Source organism: Macaca thibetana, chromosome 1, assembly GCF_024542745.1.
Source record: "Macaca thibetana thibetana isolate TM-01 chromosome 1, ASM2454274v1, whole genome shotgun sequence".
Classification (NCBI taxonomy): domain Eukaryota; kingdom Metazoa; phylum Chordata; class Mammalia; order Primates; family Cercopithecidae; genus Macaca; species Macaca thibetana.
This window is the reverse complement of record NC_065578.1, coordinates 160,749,590-160,766,080: the sequence shown is the minus strand read 5'-3', so window position 1 is coordinate 160,766,080 and position 16,491 is coordinate 160,749,590. Positions and strand designations below refer to the sequence as shown.

Here is a 16,491-nt window from a genome sequence, read left to right as displayed (position 1 = left end):
GCCCTATCGGATTAGGGCCCCACCCTATTAACCTCATTTAACCTTCATCACTCCTCACAGACCCTTATCTCCAAATATAGTCACACTGGGAATTAGTGCTTCAATATATGAATTTTGGGAGGACACAAACATTCAACCCATAACATTGCCGCCCAAAATCTATAAGGTCATTACCAAACAAATTTGGCTACCATGTGTTAAGATAACATAAGATAGAGTAGTCCGAGGCCAAAGAGATTTTGTCATTTGCCTCTTTTCTTTGTATCTGAAGTTAAGATGCCTACATGTAAAGTGTGGACTGGGCTAGAAGATACCTAGCATCCAGTATTCATTGTTTTGGTGATTATTCTCCTTTTTATGTTTCTCCTTTAAGACTTTCATGAGTAAAGTCTTTATACCTTATGATAAGTAGAGGGCAGATGTAGAAATAACTTGTTGAAATACCAGAGGCACGTCCTCCTGTAACTTTGTGCAGGCCTCTGAGAATCTGTAGGCTTCTAGTCAGTGAGACTGAGTTGAATGATGACCCTGCTCTACAAAGTATAAAAGTTGTTTTGCGGTTAAGAATTGATTTGAGTTCTTTGGAGTGAAGCTGTTGAAAAAGCTCTGTGGTTATATAGGTATGAACTTAATGATCTTCTTAGCACTTCATGAATTGGAAAGATAGGCTTGTGGTATTCTTGTGGAAATGAGAGAACAAAGGCCTGGCTACTTATTTATCCCTAGAAGCATCATTGTGAATAATTAAAGAGGTTTCCAATAAATGTAATCTCACTCATTAATTCAGTCATTTAGGTGTACCTCATATACTGCCACTGCTTCTAAGGATGCCTAGACTTCCTACTTTTTTCAATAGAAAAATACTAAATTAGACAGGTACAGTGGCTCACACTTATAATCTCAGCACTTTGGGAGACCAAGGTGGGCAAATCACTTGAACCCAGGAGTTTGAGACCAGCTTGGGCAACATGGGAAAACCCCATCTTTAAAAACAATAAAGCAATTAGCCAGGCATGGTGGCATACATCTGTAGTCCCAGCAACTTGGGACTGGGAGGCTGAGGTGGGAGGATCACTTGAGCCCGGGAGGTCAAGGCTGTAGTGAGCTGTGATTGTGCCATTGCATTCCAGCGTGGGCAACAGAGTGAGACCCTGTCTCAAAAACAACAACAACAACAGCACCACCACCACCACCACCACACACACACACACACACACACACACACACACACACACACACACAGATACTTATTCTACTTTGCTAAAATGATGCTGGGGAAGGCATTTTCCCCCTTAGAATCAGAGTAGCTTGTAAAAAGCTGACATTATTGAACCCCTAAAGCTGGAAGGAGTACATACATGTGTACATTCAGATGACTGATGAAAAGAGAAAATCTTATGTGAGTTGGAGATTAGTGTTTAATAGTTTTATTTATTTTCACCGTATCAGGCAGTAAAGGTAGCCTCATATTGGAAGAAAGGCCTAAGTCTTCTTGAGAAGGTCTTGGACCTCAGGAAGGGTCTGTTGGCTTGTGTTCCAAAGACTAGTTGTACCCCAGACTGGTCCTTGGCCTAATGCTGATCTATGATGTTTCCCTAGTTTATGGCAAAATGAGATAATTAAGGACAATGTAAGCTTTCCATAAAGCTTTCTTTTTTGATATTAACATTTCATTTTTAATGAAATGGTGGTGATGATGAGTTCAAAAAGAAAACATCTTTCAGAATGTTGTTTTCTTTTGGCAAAATTAAATTTAAAAGATAAAAAGATAGCAACCCTTTGACCTCTAGTTTTATGGGGTTTTTTTTGTTTTTTTGGGGGGGGCTGCTCAGTGAAATCTAAAGCTCTCTAAACTGCTACTCTAGATCAAATAAATTTCCTTGAAATTAGCAGAATTTAAGTGGAGTGGCTTCTAGAATTTTTATCAATGTTAACTTAAATCACTTTATCATAGTACCTTAAAATGTATTTATAAATTAGCCTGTTCCTGGCTGGACATGGGCTCATGCCTGTAATCACAGCACTTTGAGAGGCTGAGGTGTGAGGATTGCTCGAGTTTAGGACTTCGAGACCAGCCTGGGCAACACAGGGAGAACTTGTCTCTATTAAAATTTAGAGAAAATTAACCAGGCATGGTGGTATATGCTGGTAGTCCCAGCTACTTGGTGGGCTGAGGTGGGAGGATTGCTTGAGCCCAGGGGGTCAAGGCTGCAGTGAGTTCTGATTAGGCCACTGCACTCCAGCCTGGGTGACAGAGTGAGACCCTACTTCAAAAAAATAAAAATAAAAGATAAATTAGCTGGTCTCATTTTTTCCAGTCTCCACATATTATAAGGGATTAAGCTCATTATCGTCATTTTACAGGTGAGCATGTTGAGACCTAGAGAAGTAAAGTATCTTATTTTCAGTTCCACAGTGAGTTAGAAGAAGATACATTACTCGAATACAATCTCCTGGTGTTCCAGGTCAGTATTAATTGCACAAGGATAGCAAATGGTATTTAATTTCTCATAACAACTCTGTCAGGTAGGAGCACCGTGTGAAGAATCTGAGGCTATTTTTGACTTAGGAAGAAAGAGCCTGGAGAGGTTATTAGTGTTTGCCGGGTGAGGGAGGGAACATTGGCAGAAAGACTGCCCTGTATTTGTTCTTAGCTACCTTATGTTGCCTCGCTGAACTTAGTTAAGTGTGGAAAAGGCAAATAGGCTGAAAAAGAATCATCAGAGCCTTTATTTTTCATTTCTTTTGCTTCTCTCGTAGTTCTCTTCTGGCCTTTTTAACAAGCCAGAAGAGCCCAAAGATGAATCTCCTTCTTCGTGGAGATTGGGACTGAGAAAAACTGGCAGCCACAACATGCTGAGTGAGGTGGCCAATTCCAGGGAACCTCTAAGGGACCGAGGCTCTTCCATCTACCGTTCCTCTTCAAGCCCTCGGATTTCTGCTCTACTAGACAACAAAGATAAGGTGCAGTTTGGGAGGGTATGGGGGAATTCCAATGCAGTTTTTTCTCCATGAAAATTCAATCTTAGGAACAAATGAAAATATTTTCTAGTCCTTAAGTTGATTTTGGAAATGCAAAGCCTTTAAAGGGAGACAGGCACACTGATAGTTTAATCAGGTAGCTATTTGCTTGCTATTATTTACTTGGCCAAAAAAAAAAACTTTAAAAATAGCTTTTCCTTTTGGTTCGTTCAGTCTTCCTTGCCCCCTTACCTAAAGCAAAAAGTAGATCAGAAACATAAAAATTTCAATATGGCGGAGGGGGGCACAGGACCGCAGGCAGGGGTCCTGGAGCCAGAGGGCCAATTCCTGTCCCCTCAGCAGCATGGCATCGTGTGCTGACCCTCTGAGCCCTCTGCCCCCACCTCCTGCCAGGGTCCCACTGCTCGAGGACTTCGAGGTGCTGGATGGGGTCGAGAATGCAGAGGGCAAGGAGGGAGAGGAGGAGGAAGATGACCTTAGAGAGCTGCCACTGCTGGAGGACATGGGACAGCCCCTGGTGGAAGAGACTGAACAGCCCGGGACCTTGGCCCGAGAGTTCCTCACTGCCATGGAGCCTGAGCCTGCCCCGTCCCCGGCCCCAGAAGAGTGGCCAGACATAACCAGCTGTTGAGGAAGAAGACGCTTGTCCCAGGGCCACCGGGTTTGAGCTGCTCAGTCAAGGGCCAGGTGGTCACCATGCATTTGCAGACATCATGAGAGAATGGCATGTGGGTGCAGGAGGAGCCGGAGCTAGTGTTCACCCTGAGCGTCTGTGAGGTCATCCAGGCCCTGGATCTCAGTGTCTAACTCATGGACGTGAGGGAGGCAGCCATGGTCACTGCTGACTGCATGTACTGCTACAGCCCCCAGGACAGGAGCCCATACATCCCCCGCACGCGGCCCTATGCCTGGAGGTGACCCCGAAGATGGCCGTGGACTGGCCTGACCTGGAGATGCTCATAGGGCAGGAGCGCGTGGCCTTGGCCAACCGGAAGTGGGAGTGCGGCAGTGCCCACTACCAGTGGGCGGACTTCGTCCTGGCCACCAACTCCTATGACCTTGCCATCAAGACCGTCACCTCCAGCGCCAAAGTGGACATGACGTTCGAGGAGGAGAAGCAGCTCCTGCAGTTGAGGGTGAGGTGTCTGAACAACCTTGTGGCCTCACAGGTGAAGCTCGACCACTACTGCACAGCCCTGCGCTCCTGCAACCTCGTTGGAGCACCATCTGGACAACATCAAGGCTGTCTTCCACAAGGGCAAGATACTGCCCCAGCAGGGTGAGTACAGTGAGGCCATCCCTATCCTGAGGGCGGTCCTGAAGCTGGAACCTTCCAACAAGACTATCCACGCAGAGCTCTCGAAGCTGGTGAAGAAGCACGCAGCACACTGGAGCATGGAGACCGCTCTGTACTAGAAAATGCTGGGCAACCCCAGCCGTGCCCCAGCAAGGGTGCCTGGTCCAGCCCATGGAAGTGGCTGTTTGGGGCGACTGCTGTTGCTTTGGAGGGTGTGGCACTTTCTGTGGTAATTCCTGCCAGGAACTGACGGCCCAGGTGGCCACCACCCCATCTGCACACCATGGACCCTGCCCTGCGCTCCCTAACTCCCCCAGGCTCCCTGTCCACTGCCCTCCCTAGTCCAGCCGCCTCCTCTGAGTTGGAGGCAGCAAGGATTGGGGGTTGTGCAGCCCAGCCAGTAGGAGGGACTGAGGCCCTCTAGGAGGAATGCTCAGAGCAAGGGGGCCCTCATTCCTTCAGACCCAGTTTCCCCCCAACTCCCCTTCTCCCGCTGGGCTAGGTCTCCGCTGGGGCTGGCCTCAACTTCTCCTCAACAGGCTTGGGGGCAGCCCCTGCTGCCTTGCCTGCCCCACGCTGTCTAGGCTGCTTTCCCGCCACAGTGAAATAAAGCCTCCTACCCTGCAAAAAAAAAAAAAAAAAAAAAAAAAAAAAAAAAAAAAAAAAATTCAGTATGGCCTAAGAGGTTCTCTGGGCTTTGAATCCAAATTAAGCTCAGGCAAATTAGTACTTGGAAAAATAATTTTTAACTTGTCATTCATTCATTAATATGGTTAGGCTAACTTCACAAATAGTTTGTATATTCATTCAAGATTAGTAAATTTTTATTTTCTTCACTCTTTAGTTCCAGATTTTATAGGACTCTCTTAGTGCTTTTCTCTGGGGTCACATCTTCCTTTTAATCACAGTCCTCTTGCTTTATATCTCTGGAGACTACTCAAAGAGATGAGGCATATTGGTTGGATTAACTCTGCAGCATACTATTGTACATATTCCTAAGGAAGCTGTATTTCAAGGAAAAGATGTACTGGGGACTACTGGGGACTACATAAATCTTATTTCATCAAGAATATTAGAGTGGAGCTTTCTGTTTGTGGCTTTTCAAAGGCTCTCCTCCTCTCTTGGCAGAGGTGCTGCTTTGTGTAATTTGTGCTGCTGTTTTCTTTATTTGCTCATCCTGACTTTCCCATGAGAATTATTTCCCTTCATACTGTTTTTTAATGGAAGAAAGTTAGGAGTAAGCTTTTGAAAGCTAACCTTTTGTAAATACCACTCAAAATAGAATTAGTGTTGGATCCAGAAATAAGATTATATAGGTATATTAAGTTCTGCTTTTTTACTCAAAATGTTTTACAGTGTGCCAGTATTGTACCTTTCTTGTGCTTTACTTCTTTTTATTTTACAGGAGAGAGAAAACAAAAGCTATATTAGTTCACTAGCACCCCGGAAGCTCAACAGCACAAGTGATATTGAAGAAAAGGAGAACAGGTAATCCTAAAACCAGCCAAAAGATGGTCCTCGTCCTCTTAGGTCTGCTGGACATAGTCATCTCCTGGGCATTACTCTTCTGCATTTTTCCCTCATTTCCTTACCACATTATGAATTGTTCGTTCCTTCTGCTTAGAACACCTCTCAACTCTTATATCCTTGCTTTGCTAGTTCTTTATTCTTCAAATTCTAACTCCAGCTTAGACATTACCTTCTTTAGGAAGTCTTCCCTGATTTTTCCACACATGCATTAGTTTTGGCCCACCAGCAGGCTTTGTAAAGGTAGGGTCTGTGTCTGTCTGGTTTCTCAAGGACCCCTAGTTCCTAGCACAGTGCCTAACACATAGTGAACACTAAAATAATGTTATTTAATTAAATTGACCAACTTCTAATTTGTCAGAAGGTAAAATTAAAGTCTTCCTAATTAGTTAAATATAGGGATTTTGAAGTATTGCTGCATCTCTGGACAAAATGTGATCTCAAACTTTAGCAGCATTGGCATCACCTGGGTACATTTTATTTTTATTAAAAAAAATTTGTTTTTAATAGAAGCAGAGTTTTGCTATGTTTCCCAGGGTGGTCTCAAACTCCAGGCCTTGAGTGGTCCTCCTGACTTGCCCTTCCAAAGCACTGGGATTGTAGGTGTGAGCCACTGCTCCTGGCCCGGGTTCATGTTAAGACTCCAGAATCTCAGGCCCTACTCCAGATCTACTGAATTAGAATCTGCATTCTAATGAAATTCCCTAGGTGATTCAAATATTAATACACATTAAAGTTTGAGAAGGATTGTGCTAGAGAATCTTGTGAAGCATGGAAACCCATAGGTTTTGCAGCAAAGACCCTGAGTTGTGGATCAAAAATCCTAGTACAGCACTTTCCTGGATACCTTTTCATTTATAATGCTAAAGAGGCTTCCAGCAAGTCTTCCTTCCCCTTCCCCTTCCCCTTCTGTAATAACCTTTTTTTCTCAGTAACTTCATCTTCCCCCATCATTTCCTTCTCTGCTTAACTTAAAAGCCACCTACTACTAAGACTGATTGCAACACACTTTTTTCTTTTTTTTTTTTTTTTTGAGACAGAGTCTCACTCTGTCGCCCAGGCTGGAGTGCAGTGGCACGATCTTGGTTAATCGTAGCCTCTGCCTCCTGGGTTCAAGCGATTCTTATGCCTCAGCCTCTTGAGTATAGGCATGTGCCACCATGCCCGGCTAATTTTTTTGTGTTTTTAGTAGAGATGGGGTTTCGCCATGTTGGCCAGGCTGGTCTTGAACTCCTGACCTCAAGTGATCTGCCTGCCTTGGCTTCCCAAAGTGCTGGAATTATAGATGTGAGTCACTATGCCCAGCCGCAAAGCAGTTTTTAAGTGAGGATCAAAAGTGACTTCTTATTACAAAAGAGTTAGAGACCTTTGACATGAGGAATTTGGTACCTGTTGAAATTAATTGGTTCAAAGTTGATAAAAGAAAGCAGGCAGTAATACTTCTCTTCTGTACAGAAAACAGGTACATAAAACAGAATCACCTGAAGAATGTGTCTATTAGCCATGTTATAGTTTGCCTGTTTGTCTCTTCTCTCTCTGTTTGCATTGTATCATGGACAAAAACTGGTGGTAGGAATCAGTGTTTTGTTTTCCTTTCATGCTTCTACAGAGAATCAGCTGTTAATCTAGTGAGGAGTGGCTCCTATACCCGGCAGCTATGGAGGGATGAAGCAAAGGGAAATGAAACCCCACAGACAATTGCCCCCTCCACCTATGTATCAACCTACTTGAAAAGGTACCAGGCTCAAAGGGGGTGGGAGATGTTCCTTTCACTCTAGCCATGGGAATATGGGTAAGGATTGCATGCCTTTTTATGTCCGATTAACACCACAGAAATGAATCAAAATGAATTACTTTCAGGTTTCTTAGAATTAACATCTTGAATAATTTAAAATTAAAATTAATTTATTCTCTTAATAATTGAATTAAAGTAAGCTAATTTCAGATTCTCACTACTGGCTTCATACTTCATCCTCTCCATTCTATTAAAATTTTCAGTCAGAAGTGGCTTTCAGTAATGTCTGGGCAAGACTGAATTTAAGTTATCCTTGTCCAGTAGCTGGTTCTCCTTATTCTGAAACAGAGTAGTTCTCATCCCATGTGCTATTTTTGGGGGGAGAAAGGGAGGGATACTATAAAGTGGGGAGGGATGGGAAATGGGGACAGTTTTCTATTGTATTAAAGAAGTTTCATACTGAAGCCTGTTAATTTAGGGACTTGAGTTGTTTTTTTTCTTATGACTTTAATGGCCCTCAGATCCATCAAGATGTGAAACTCGCAAGTTTGGTGCAGAGAAGGTACATGGGTTTCCTTCTTTTCTCATCTGTATTCCCTTTCTGCAATTATTTTCTTTGCCACATACTAGCCAGCAAACCAAGCACCTTTGCCAGAGCTATTAAGCTACAAAAATACTTAATATTTTAATTTGAACTTTGCTGCTAATGTGGAAGAATCTGTTTTTTATTGCCTACTTTGAATTCTTTCTTCACTTCCACTTAACCCCTCCCACTATCTCCTCATACCATAGCCTTCATCACTGGGTTTTTTTAGATGATTGGTTGGCCACCTTAGAAACAGGCCCTGGCCATAGACTAGATGAGCACGTTAACTCTTTGTAATCAACACTTATTTCCACTTGACAGAAAAACTTGTCAACTAGTTATTGTTGAAACATGGGAAATAGCTAGAAAACAGTCATTGTTGCCTTTTAATGTTCTTCAGTTCTGTAGATACATTCTATAAGAAAGGGCTCAACTTGGGAAGTATGAAAGTTTGATGGACTCACTGATGCTTTATTACACAAAAGAGGTGTTTCTTGCTCTATGAGGCTATCACCTATTTGTCTTAATGGCTAAGGCCTTGGTCTTCCTGGATGCATTATTATTCCTTATAGTTGAATCCAAGATCAAGAAAACTTTTCTGAGAAAATAATGTTCTAGATCAAGGGAAGGGAGAAAGCTGCCATTTAATTTCCAGGCATGGAGTTATTCTGTGGTGAGGTTGTTGATTTTTGTGATCCAAATAATCAGCAAATGGGTTGAGAGGCATTTGGTTTGATAGATGTAGTTTGGCAAAGTTATGGTGAACAGTGAAGGGACAGGCTGCCTCTATTTAGGATCAAAAGCATGCTTAATGATGTGAGCACTTTTTGAGGAAAAGATGTACAACTTGCTTCATATCTTGAATTTCCAAAACTCTTCTCCTGTAACCCTAAAGCATTTTTTGATTTTATAAAAGCCGATCTTATGATTTTTAAAAGGAAAGAATCTTATGCCATCACCATTTAAAAGAGCAAGTGTAAGGAGAAATTTGTCATTTCCCAGCTATGCCAAACCTTCATATACATTCCATTTTCTAGTTCATCTCTTGTGTATAGGCAGAAATTCCTTTCATATAGCCCATATTAAAATACCTCTTTTCCAAGGAAGGCTTTATAGCTTTTTTTTTGGTTATCTCCTCAAGTGTCTCATTTCTATTATAGTCAAGAAGTATTTTTGAAATTTGAACCCAAATAATTTTTTCCTGCAATTGAGATGGTTCTTACCTGTCTTCAATTGAAACAAATAAAAGTTGCCCTTTATTGCTCATACAGTATTACTTTCTAGACTTAAAACTTTAAATCCTCCCAGAGGCAATTTTGCTTTAGGCTGAATAACTGCAGTTCTCAAAGTCACTTTTTTTCACAGAGCTTCTTTACCCTTTTCCACTTTTAAATTTTAAATCTCTGCTCCACAACCTCTCCAAATTCTCTGGTCTTACTTTTGCTTTTGCAGTGCTAATTCTGTATCAGGTAGACATTTGGGGTTGCATGATTATTTGCATTGGGTTTGTTGGGAATTATTTTCTTCTAATAAAATTATCCTATTTCCTATTATTCCCTTTGTTAGCCTCTCCTCTTATCATATATTCTACTTTCCTGCTTTCCCTCATTCAGTATCATCTCTCTTCCTCCACGTTCCTTCACTTTTTTGGATGATTGACCAAAAAGACCATCCTTCAAAGAGTGATGATTCCTTCATTCTTTTGGATGATTGCCTGCTTGCTGCCAGTGACTCAGCTCTAACTGGAGTTGATCACTTCACTTCCCAGTTGTCATACCCTTTCTTTGGTCTATATTCATTTCAAGTGCACAATCTGGGTGGGAAGGTGGTGCTGGGAAATGGTGGGTGAGCAGCATGTCCTGAAGAAAGTGACTGTGTGCTGTTTTGCAGTGCTTCATTTGGTAGAAGTAGTGACCCCACAAGTCCCTACATTTCAGCCAATCGCAATTCATCTCCTGCTACCTCACCCATTACCATTGGTTCATCTACCTCTCGGGGCAGCCAGTGGCAACCTGCCTCTTCTTGCCCTGCACCAATCAGTGCAAACACTACTGCATCTGTACATCATGGCAGGTAAGGCTTCTTGGAGCCATTTGAGTTGCATTCATCAAAGTTAATGGCTCTGAAAACAGATATGAAATTTGAACCAAAGAGACTTTGTCACTATAAAAGCAAGTTAGAATTCCTGAGAAAATGTCTGAATTTAATGAAGATGCTTTTGCTTTGACTTGTATTAACCAGTCAACAGTTGCATATTCAATAATCAAAGGGTATGTATAATTGTACTTGGTGTTTGGACATCAGCTTAATATGACTGATTTCATCTCTCAACAACCTTACCAGTTGTGATTACAATTTAAGGGTCATACTATTGTGCTAAATTAAATATTGAAAATATTTTCATATTTTACTTCTATTAATTTTCCAGTAATTATAATAGGAATCTCTTGTATTTAGTCTTTTAAATGGCATGCAAACCCAAAGCAGAAAGAACGCTAACTCATTTTCCAAAAGCCTGTGATAGCCTTCTGAAAACTCCCAGCCAACGAGAGTATTTTGCTGGAAACATTGTGAAAAGGGACAGATTTGTGTTTGTCTAAACTGTGTTCTGGGGGGCAGTATCTTCTTGGTTTCTAGTTCAGCTAAGGGATAGCATGGTAGAATGTTATTGTGAAAGTACATTAGGACTTTAGCTGTAATTTTAACTGTGGCTTTTAATCCTTTATGTGTGGTGGGAAAGGGTCTCTTTTTTTGGGTCTGTGTCTACAACTGACAAAGAAAATGAAAAAAATCTTAATGATGGTGTTGGTGCAGGAACGCCAGTGATGGTGCTTGATTGATATTTGTCAGTTTACTAGATTTCTTTCCCTAAAATAAGTGGTGATCATTAATTCAGCCAGGAGGTAAGGGTTTATGATGGATTATTAATAATAATACTGTGTAATTACAGGTAAATTTATTAGGTCCTTATAATAATCCATTTGCATAGACATGTTAACTATTATCACCATAGATGAAGAAACAAACATAGAGAGGTTATTATTACTATATTATATTACTATATATATATATGTATTTTTTTTTTTTTTTTGAGATGGAGTATTGCTCTGTCACTCAAGCTGGAGTGCAGTGGTGCAATTTTAGCTCACTGCAACATTTACCTCCCAGGCTTGAGCTATTCTCCTGCTTCAGCCTCCCGAGTAGCTGGAACTACAGGTGCATGCCACCACACCCGGCTAATTTTTTGTATTTTTAGTAGAGATGGGGTTTCACCATGTTAGCCAGAATGAAGATGATCTTGATTTCCTGATCTCATGATCCGCCCGCCTTGGCCTCCCAAAGTGCTAGGATTACAGGCGTGAGCCACTGTGCCTGGCCATATTACTATATTTTACATATATAATATTACATATTATATAATAATACTATATTGCTATTACTATAACTATGAAGAGCTGCAACTGAGAGAAAATAATTACAACTGCAATTTGTTGGACCCCATTATGTGACAGGCATTTGGTTAGGTATTATATTGGGATTTAGTTTGCTTACATGTAACAATAAATCTAAGTAGTAGTGGCTTAAAGAAGATAAAGTTTTTTTTTCTTGCACTTAAGAAAGTCCAGAAATATGCAAAGCTGGCTCAGTAGCTCCACAGTCATTAAAGGATCCAGGTTCTCTCTTCTCCACAGTTCTTGTGTCATGGCTGCCATTTCCATGGGTGGCTTCGTGGTCCAGAATAACTGCTGTAGCTCTAGCTATCATGGCTGTACTCTATGGAAGAAGAAGGAGGAAAGAAGGAAGCAGACAAAGAAAGAATGCCTCTGAACTGAGAGTTTTCCCAGAAGTACTAGTTGTCTGCATATGTCTTATTGAGTACCTCTAGTGGCCAGGAGACTTTGAGAAGTGTGTACTTTAACTAGGTATATTGCTGCCATCAATAATATAGGGATTCAGTTCATAAAGAAGAAAGGGACAATGGATATGGGTTAGACAACTAGCTGTCTCATGCATACATATATCATCTATTCTCTTATAGTGAGCCCCCTATTATATAAAGTATTATTTTATAGATGAGGAAACTCGGACCGAAAGGTTAATCATCTGCCCAAGGTCACACAGCCAGTGAGGAACTGAGGTGGGATTTGAACCCAGATTTGTACATTTCAAAGCTATTATCTATTTTGTCACTGTTTGTTTCTGCTGAGTTTATATTTTATTCTGGGTACTATTTTAGGTGTCCTGCAGACATTATTTTATTTAATCATTAGAAGAACCCTGTATTTTAAGGTGCCACTATCTCTATTTTGTCAATGAAGAAGAGATCAGAGAGTCTACATTTAAGCAAATGTTGTGTTTCCAAAGCCCATGTTTATTCTACCCCATTGCATATCCTCTGATCTCTGCTCTAGGGCTGTGCTTATTCTAACAATCTACTTGTAAAATTACACTGCATTTCAAAATAATAGTAAAAGTCCTATTATGTAATTTAATAAAATAAAATCCTTGGCATTTCAACAGCATAAGAAATTACAGTGAGACCAAAACATGTTATTAACCTAAAAAGAACTTCAAGTAAGGTTTGGTTAAGTGTAATTTTTTATAGCTGTGTGTCTAGCTAATTTTATTAGTACTTCCTATAGATTCTTATCTTGTAAGTCTGAGGAATTTTTTGCCTTTTCTTTTTTTATTAAAAAATAACTATAAAATTTCACCTTTTTTTGTAGTCATTAATTGCTTCTGGAGAATTAGCATGTGTTTTTTAGATATTACTTCTATCTTTTAAAATAGTCTGCTTTTATGTTTTGTCTAGGTACCATATTTATATTTTTATATTTTTATTATTTTTTCAAGCTTGTAATGTGATTATTTGGAAGTAAGCTTAGAGCTACCTGTGAACATTTCTGCTAATAATTGTGAGTAGGTGAAAAAAATAGATTTTTAATATTTGTGCTTTTCATTGCTTTCTCCATCTCTGTATCAGTTGTGGACCTCTGTTACCCCAGCAACAGCTGTGACATCACAAATGATAGCTTTTTGGGTGGAGAGCCAATGGTTGCTCTCAACTCTTTGTTAAGAAACAAATATCTTGTTTTCATGTAAATGAGTTTAATTATACAGCTTGCTGTTGAAAAGTCTGTAGTTAAGGATACTTATAGAATCTGGTTTGGTTTTTGTTTCAATTTCTCACTTCTGCAGTTATGAATATAGACAGGCATTTGGTTAAATGGAAAGAGAGAGCAGTTACTGAACTAGGTGAGGGAGAACTAAGCACACTGAGCTGTAGTATCAGTTGTCTCTGGATAATCCAAGAAGATGGTCATCAAATCTAGACTGAGGACTACCACAAAGACTCCCACTGCCAAGAATTAAGGAACAGGTAGAGACTAATATCGTAAGTGACTTTAATGTCTTTTTCTTGTGTAGAGAGGCCCTGTCTCTGTGTGCATGTGTGGAGACCAGATGTTACTGGGGAGTCATTTAAAACACTCTTGCATATGTCACTATCTTGCCTTGTGCCATAGCTAATGATTTTTGTTAAAACGAAATCTCAGGCACACACATACACATACAAGTCTCATAAAATGTAACTCCTCAGGCAAAGGATGTCAGACTAAACGTGTAATTATACTATTCCAAACTGTAAGAGCTCAAAATTAAAAATCCAACAAACATCAGAGCAAGATTTCCTAGATGAACCGCTCTTTAATCCTTCTGTCTCTGTGCCAGTGCTTTGTTGTATAGCATGCCTAACCATTTCCTTTCTGCTTGTATCTTTTTTTATTTCAGGACTCCTCACAAATCCCAGGCTGACTCGACAGCAGAGAAAACAGCAGACAATGTCTCTTCTAGCACCCCGCTCTGTGTGATCACCAATCGCCCTCTGCCTAGCACTGCCAATGGGGTTACAGCTACTCCTGTACTCTCCATTACTGGAACAGATTCCTCTGTGGAAGCCAGGGAGAAGAGGAGGTATGTTGAGTTACTGATTTCATTTGTGGGGCTCTGCTTTGAGGTACAAGATAAAGGAATGGGCATAAAGTGCTTTTCCCAATTTCAAATACATTTATGAAAATTTATCTTTTTTTTTTGAGATGGAGCCTTGCTCTGTCACCCAACCTGGAGTGCAGTGACACCATCTCGGCTCACTGCAACCTCCTCCTTCTGGGTTCAAGCGATTCTCCTGCCTCAGCCTCCCGAGTAGCTGGGACTACAGGCGTGTGTCACCATGCCCGGCTAATTTTTTTGTCTTTTTAGTAGAGACGGGGTTTCACCATATTAGCCAGGATGGTCTTGATCTCCTGACCTCATGATCCATCTACCTCGGCCTCTCAAAGTGCTGGGATTACAGGGCTGAGCCACTGTGCCCAGCCTGAAAATATATCTTTAAATTATTGTTCTGTCTTTTGCCTCTGAGCAGTCAGTTTTTGGTGACTCAATTATTTATGATTATTTAGCATAGACACTTATACTGTTATGGATTTAGGCATATCTTTTTTCTGTTTGTCTTGTGATAGAGACAATTGTTAGGCATTATTTCACCATTTTGTAATGGAGAACCTGTGAAGCACAGAGAAGGATCTTTTGTTTTGTTATGGATAGTCTATGTTGACTTCTCTGGCAGCAAAGAAAGGGAGCAGTATGACACAAGGCTCAAAGAAATAGAGCTAGGATATAAACTTTTGATTACTTTGAGAAGAATACCAGAAAAAGAAATGAATAGTATGTGATGATATGGTAGAAGAATAGTAACTAGGTATTCTGTAATTTCCTTAGAGAGAAGTTGAGAGAACATTGTGAATTGACATAAAAGATATTTAAGGTAGACGCTAAGAAAAACTTTTTGATTGCCAGCATTAAGAGAAACCTTGGAAAATGTGACCAAGCAAGAATGGGTCATTTTCTCCTACTCGAGGAAGTATTAAAAATAGAATGTACCGCATTTGGGAGGTTCAAATGTACTTGAAGACTAAGGCTATAATTATCCCTTGTTAAGATTAGACCAGGTGAAATCTTATCAAAATTTAGATTTCAGTTTGACTTCGTATTATTTTGAATATCCAAAGGAAGGAGGTTTTATATTTGTGTGTATTTAGAGACTGTCTTTTCTCCAATGTATGTTCTTGGCACCTTTGTCAAAAATGAGTTCACTGTAGATGTATGGATTTATTTCCGAGTTCTCTACTCTGTTCTATTGGTCTGTGTGTCTGTTTTTATGTCAGAACTATGCTGTTTTGGTTATAATAGCTTTGTGGTATAATTTGAAGTCAGGTAATGTTATTCCAGTTTTGTTCTTTTTGCTTAGGGTGGCTTTGCTATTCTGGGTCTTTTGTAGTTCCATATGAATTTTAGGATTTTTTTTCTGTTTCTGTGAAGAATAGCATTGGTATTTTGATAGGGATTACATTGAATCTGTAGATTGCTTTGGGTAGTATGGACGTTTTAACAATATTGATTCTTCCAGTCCATGAATATGGAATATCTTTGTGTGCTATTTAATTTCTTACACTCATGTTTTATAGTTTTCATTGTAAAGATCTTTTAGTTCTTTGATTAATTCCTAGATATTTTGTTTTATTTGTAACTATTGCAAATGGGTTTACTTTCTTGATTTCTTTTTCAGATTGTTCACTCTTGGCAAATAAAAATGCTACTGACTTTCGTATGTTGATTTTAAATTCTGCAACTTTATTGAATTTTTCAGTTCTAATAGTTTTTTTGGTGGAGTCTTTAGGTTTTTCCAGATATAACATTGTATATCTGCAAACAAGGGTAATTTGACTTCTTCCTTTCCAATGTGGATGTCATGTATTACTCTCTCTCTCTTTTCTTTTTTTTCTTTCTTTTTTTTTTTTTTTAAATAGAGATGGGGTCTCACTGTGTTTCCCAAGCTGGTCTCAAACTCCTGGACTCAAGACATTTTCCCACCTCTGCCTTCCGAAATGCTAGAATTACAGGCGTGAGCCACTGTGCCCAACCTATTACTTTCTCTTGTCTGATTGCTCTAAGTAGGACTTCAGCATTATGTTGAATAACAGTGGTTGAAAGTGGACATCCTTGTCTTGTTTCAGATCTTAGAGGAAAGGCTTTCTGTTTTTCCCCATTCAGTATGATAATAGCTGTGGGTTTGTCATATATGGCTTTTAATGTGTTGAAGTATGTTCCTTCTATACCCAGTTTTTTGAGGGTTTTTATCATGAAAGGATGTTGAATTTTATCAAATGCTATTTCAGCATCAGTTGAAATGATCATAGGGTTCTTATCTTTCATTCTGTCAATATGATATATCATACTGAATGATTTGTGTATCTTTGAACCATCCTTGCATCCCTGGGATAAATCTCACTTGGTCATGATAATTAT

The 16,491-nt window shown here is 40.0% G+C and overlaps 1 protein-coding gene and 1 pseudogene across 17 annotated transcripts in view; both read left to right on the top strand.

Annotated features, from left to right (window-relative positions):
* PPP1R12B (protein phosphatase 1 regulatory subunit 12B) overlaps positions 1–16,491 on the top strand; it is a 236,885-nt gene that overhangs the window by 86,021 nt on the left and 134,373 nt on the right. For 12 of the 16 annotated variants that reach the window (XR_007720109.1, XR_007720110.1, XR_007720111.1 and 9 more), the window contains 5 exons: positions 2,761–2,964; positions 5,685–5,767; positions 7,416–7,541; positions 10,018–10,200; positions 13,918–14,100. Coding sequence is in view for 11 of the 16 variants with exons in the window: in XM_050762854.1 (XP_050618811.1) it covers positions 2,761–2,964; positions 5,685–5,767; positions 7,416–7,541; positions 10,018–10,200; positions 13,918–14,100 (779 nt within the window). In the remaining 5 variants the exon portion in view is untranslated. Of the gene's footprint in view, positions 1–2,760; positions 2,965–5,684; positions 5,768–7,415; positions 7,542–8,062; positions 8,104–10,017; positions 10,201–13,917; positions 14,101–16,491 lie in introns of those variants that run through there. The other 4 variants (XM_050762871.1, XM_050762861.1, XM_050762933.1 and 1 more) reach the window with 3 other exon arrangements.
* Positions 3,025–5,672, top strand: LOC126939076 (peptidyl-prolyl cis-trans isomerase FKBP8-like; annotated as a pseudogene). The gene has a single exon (XR_007720301.1). The product of XR_007720301.1 is annotated as a peptidyl-prolyl cis-trans isomerase FKBP8-like (transcript).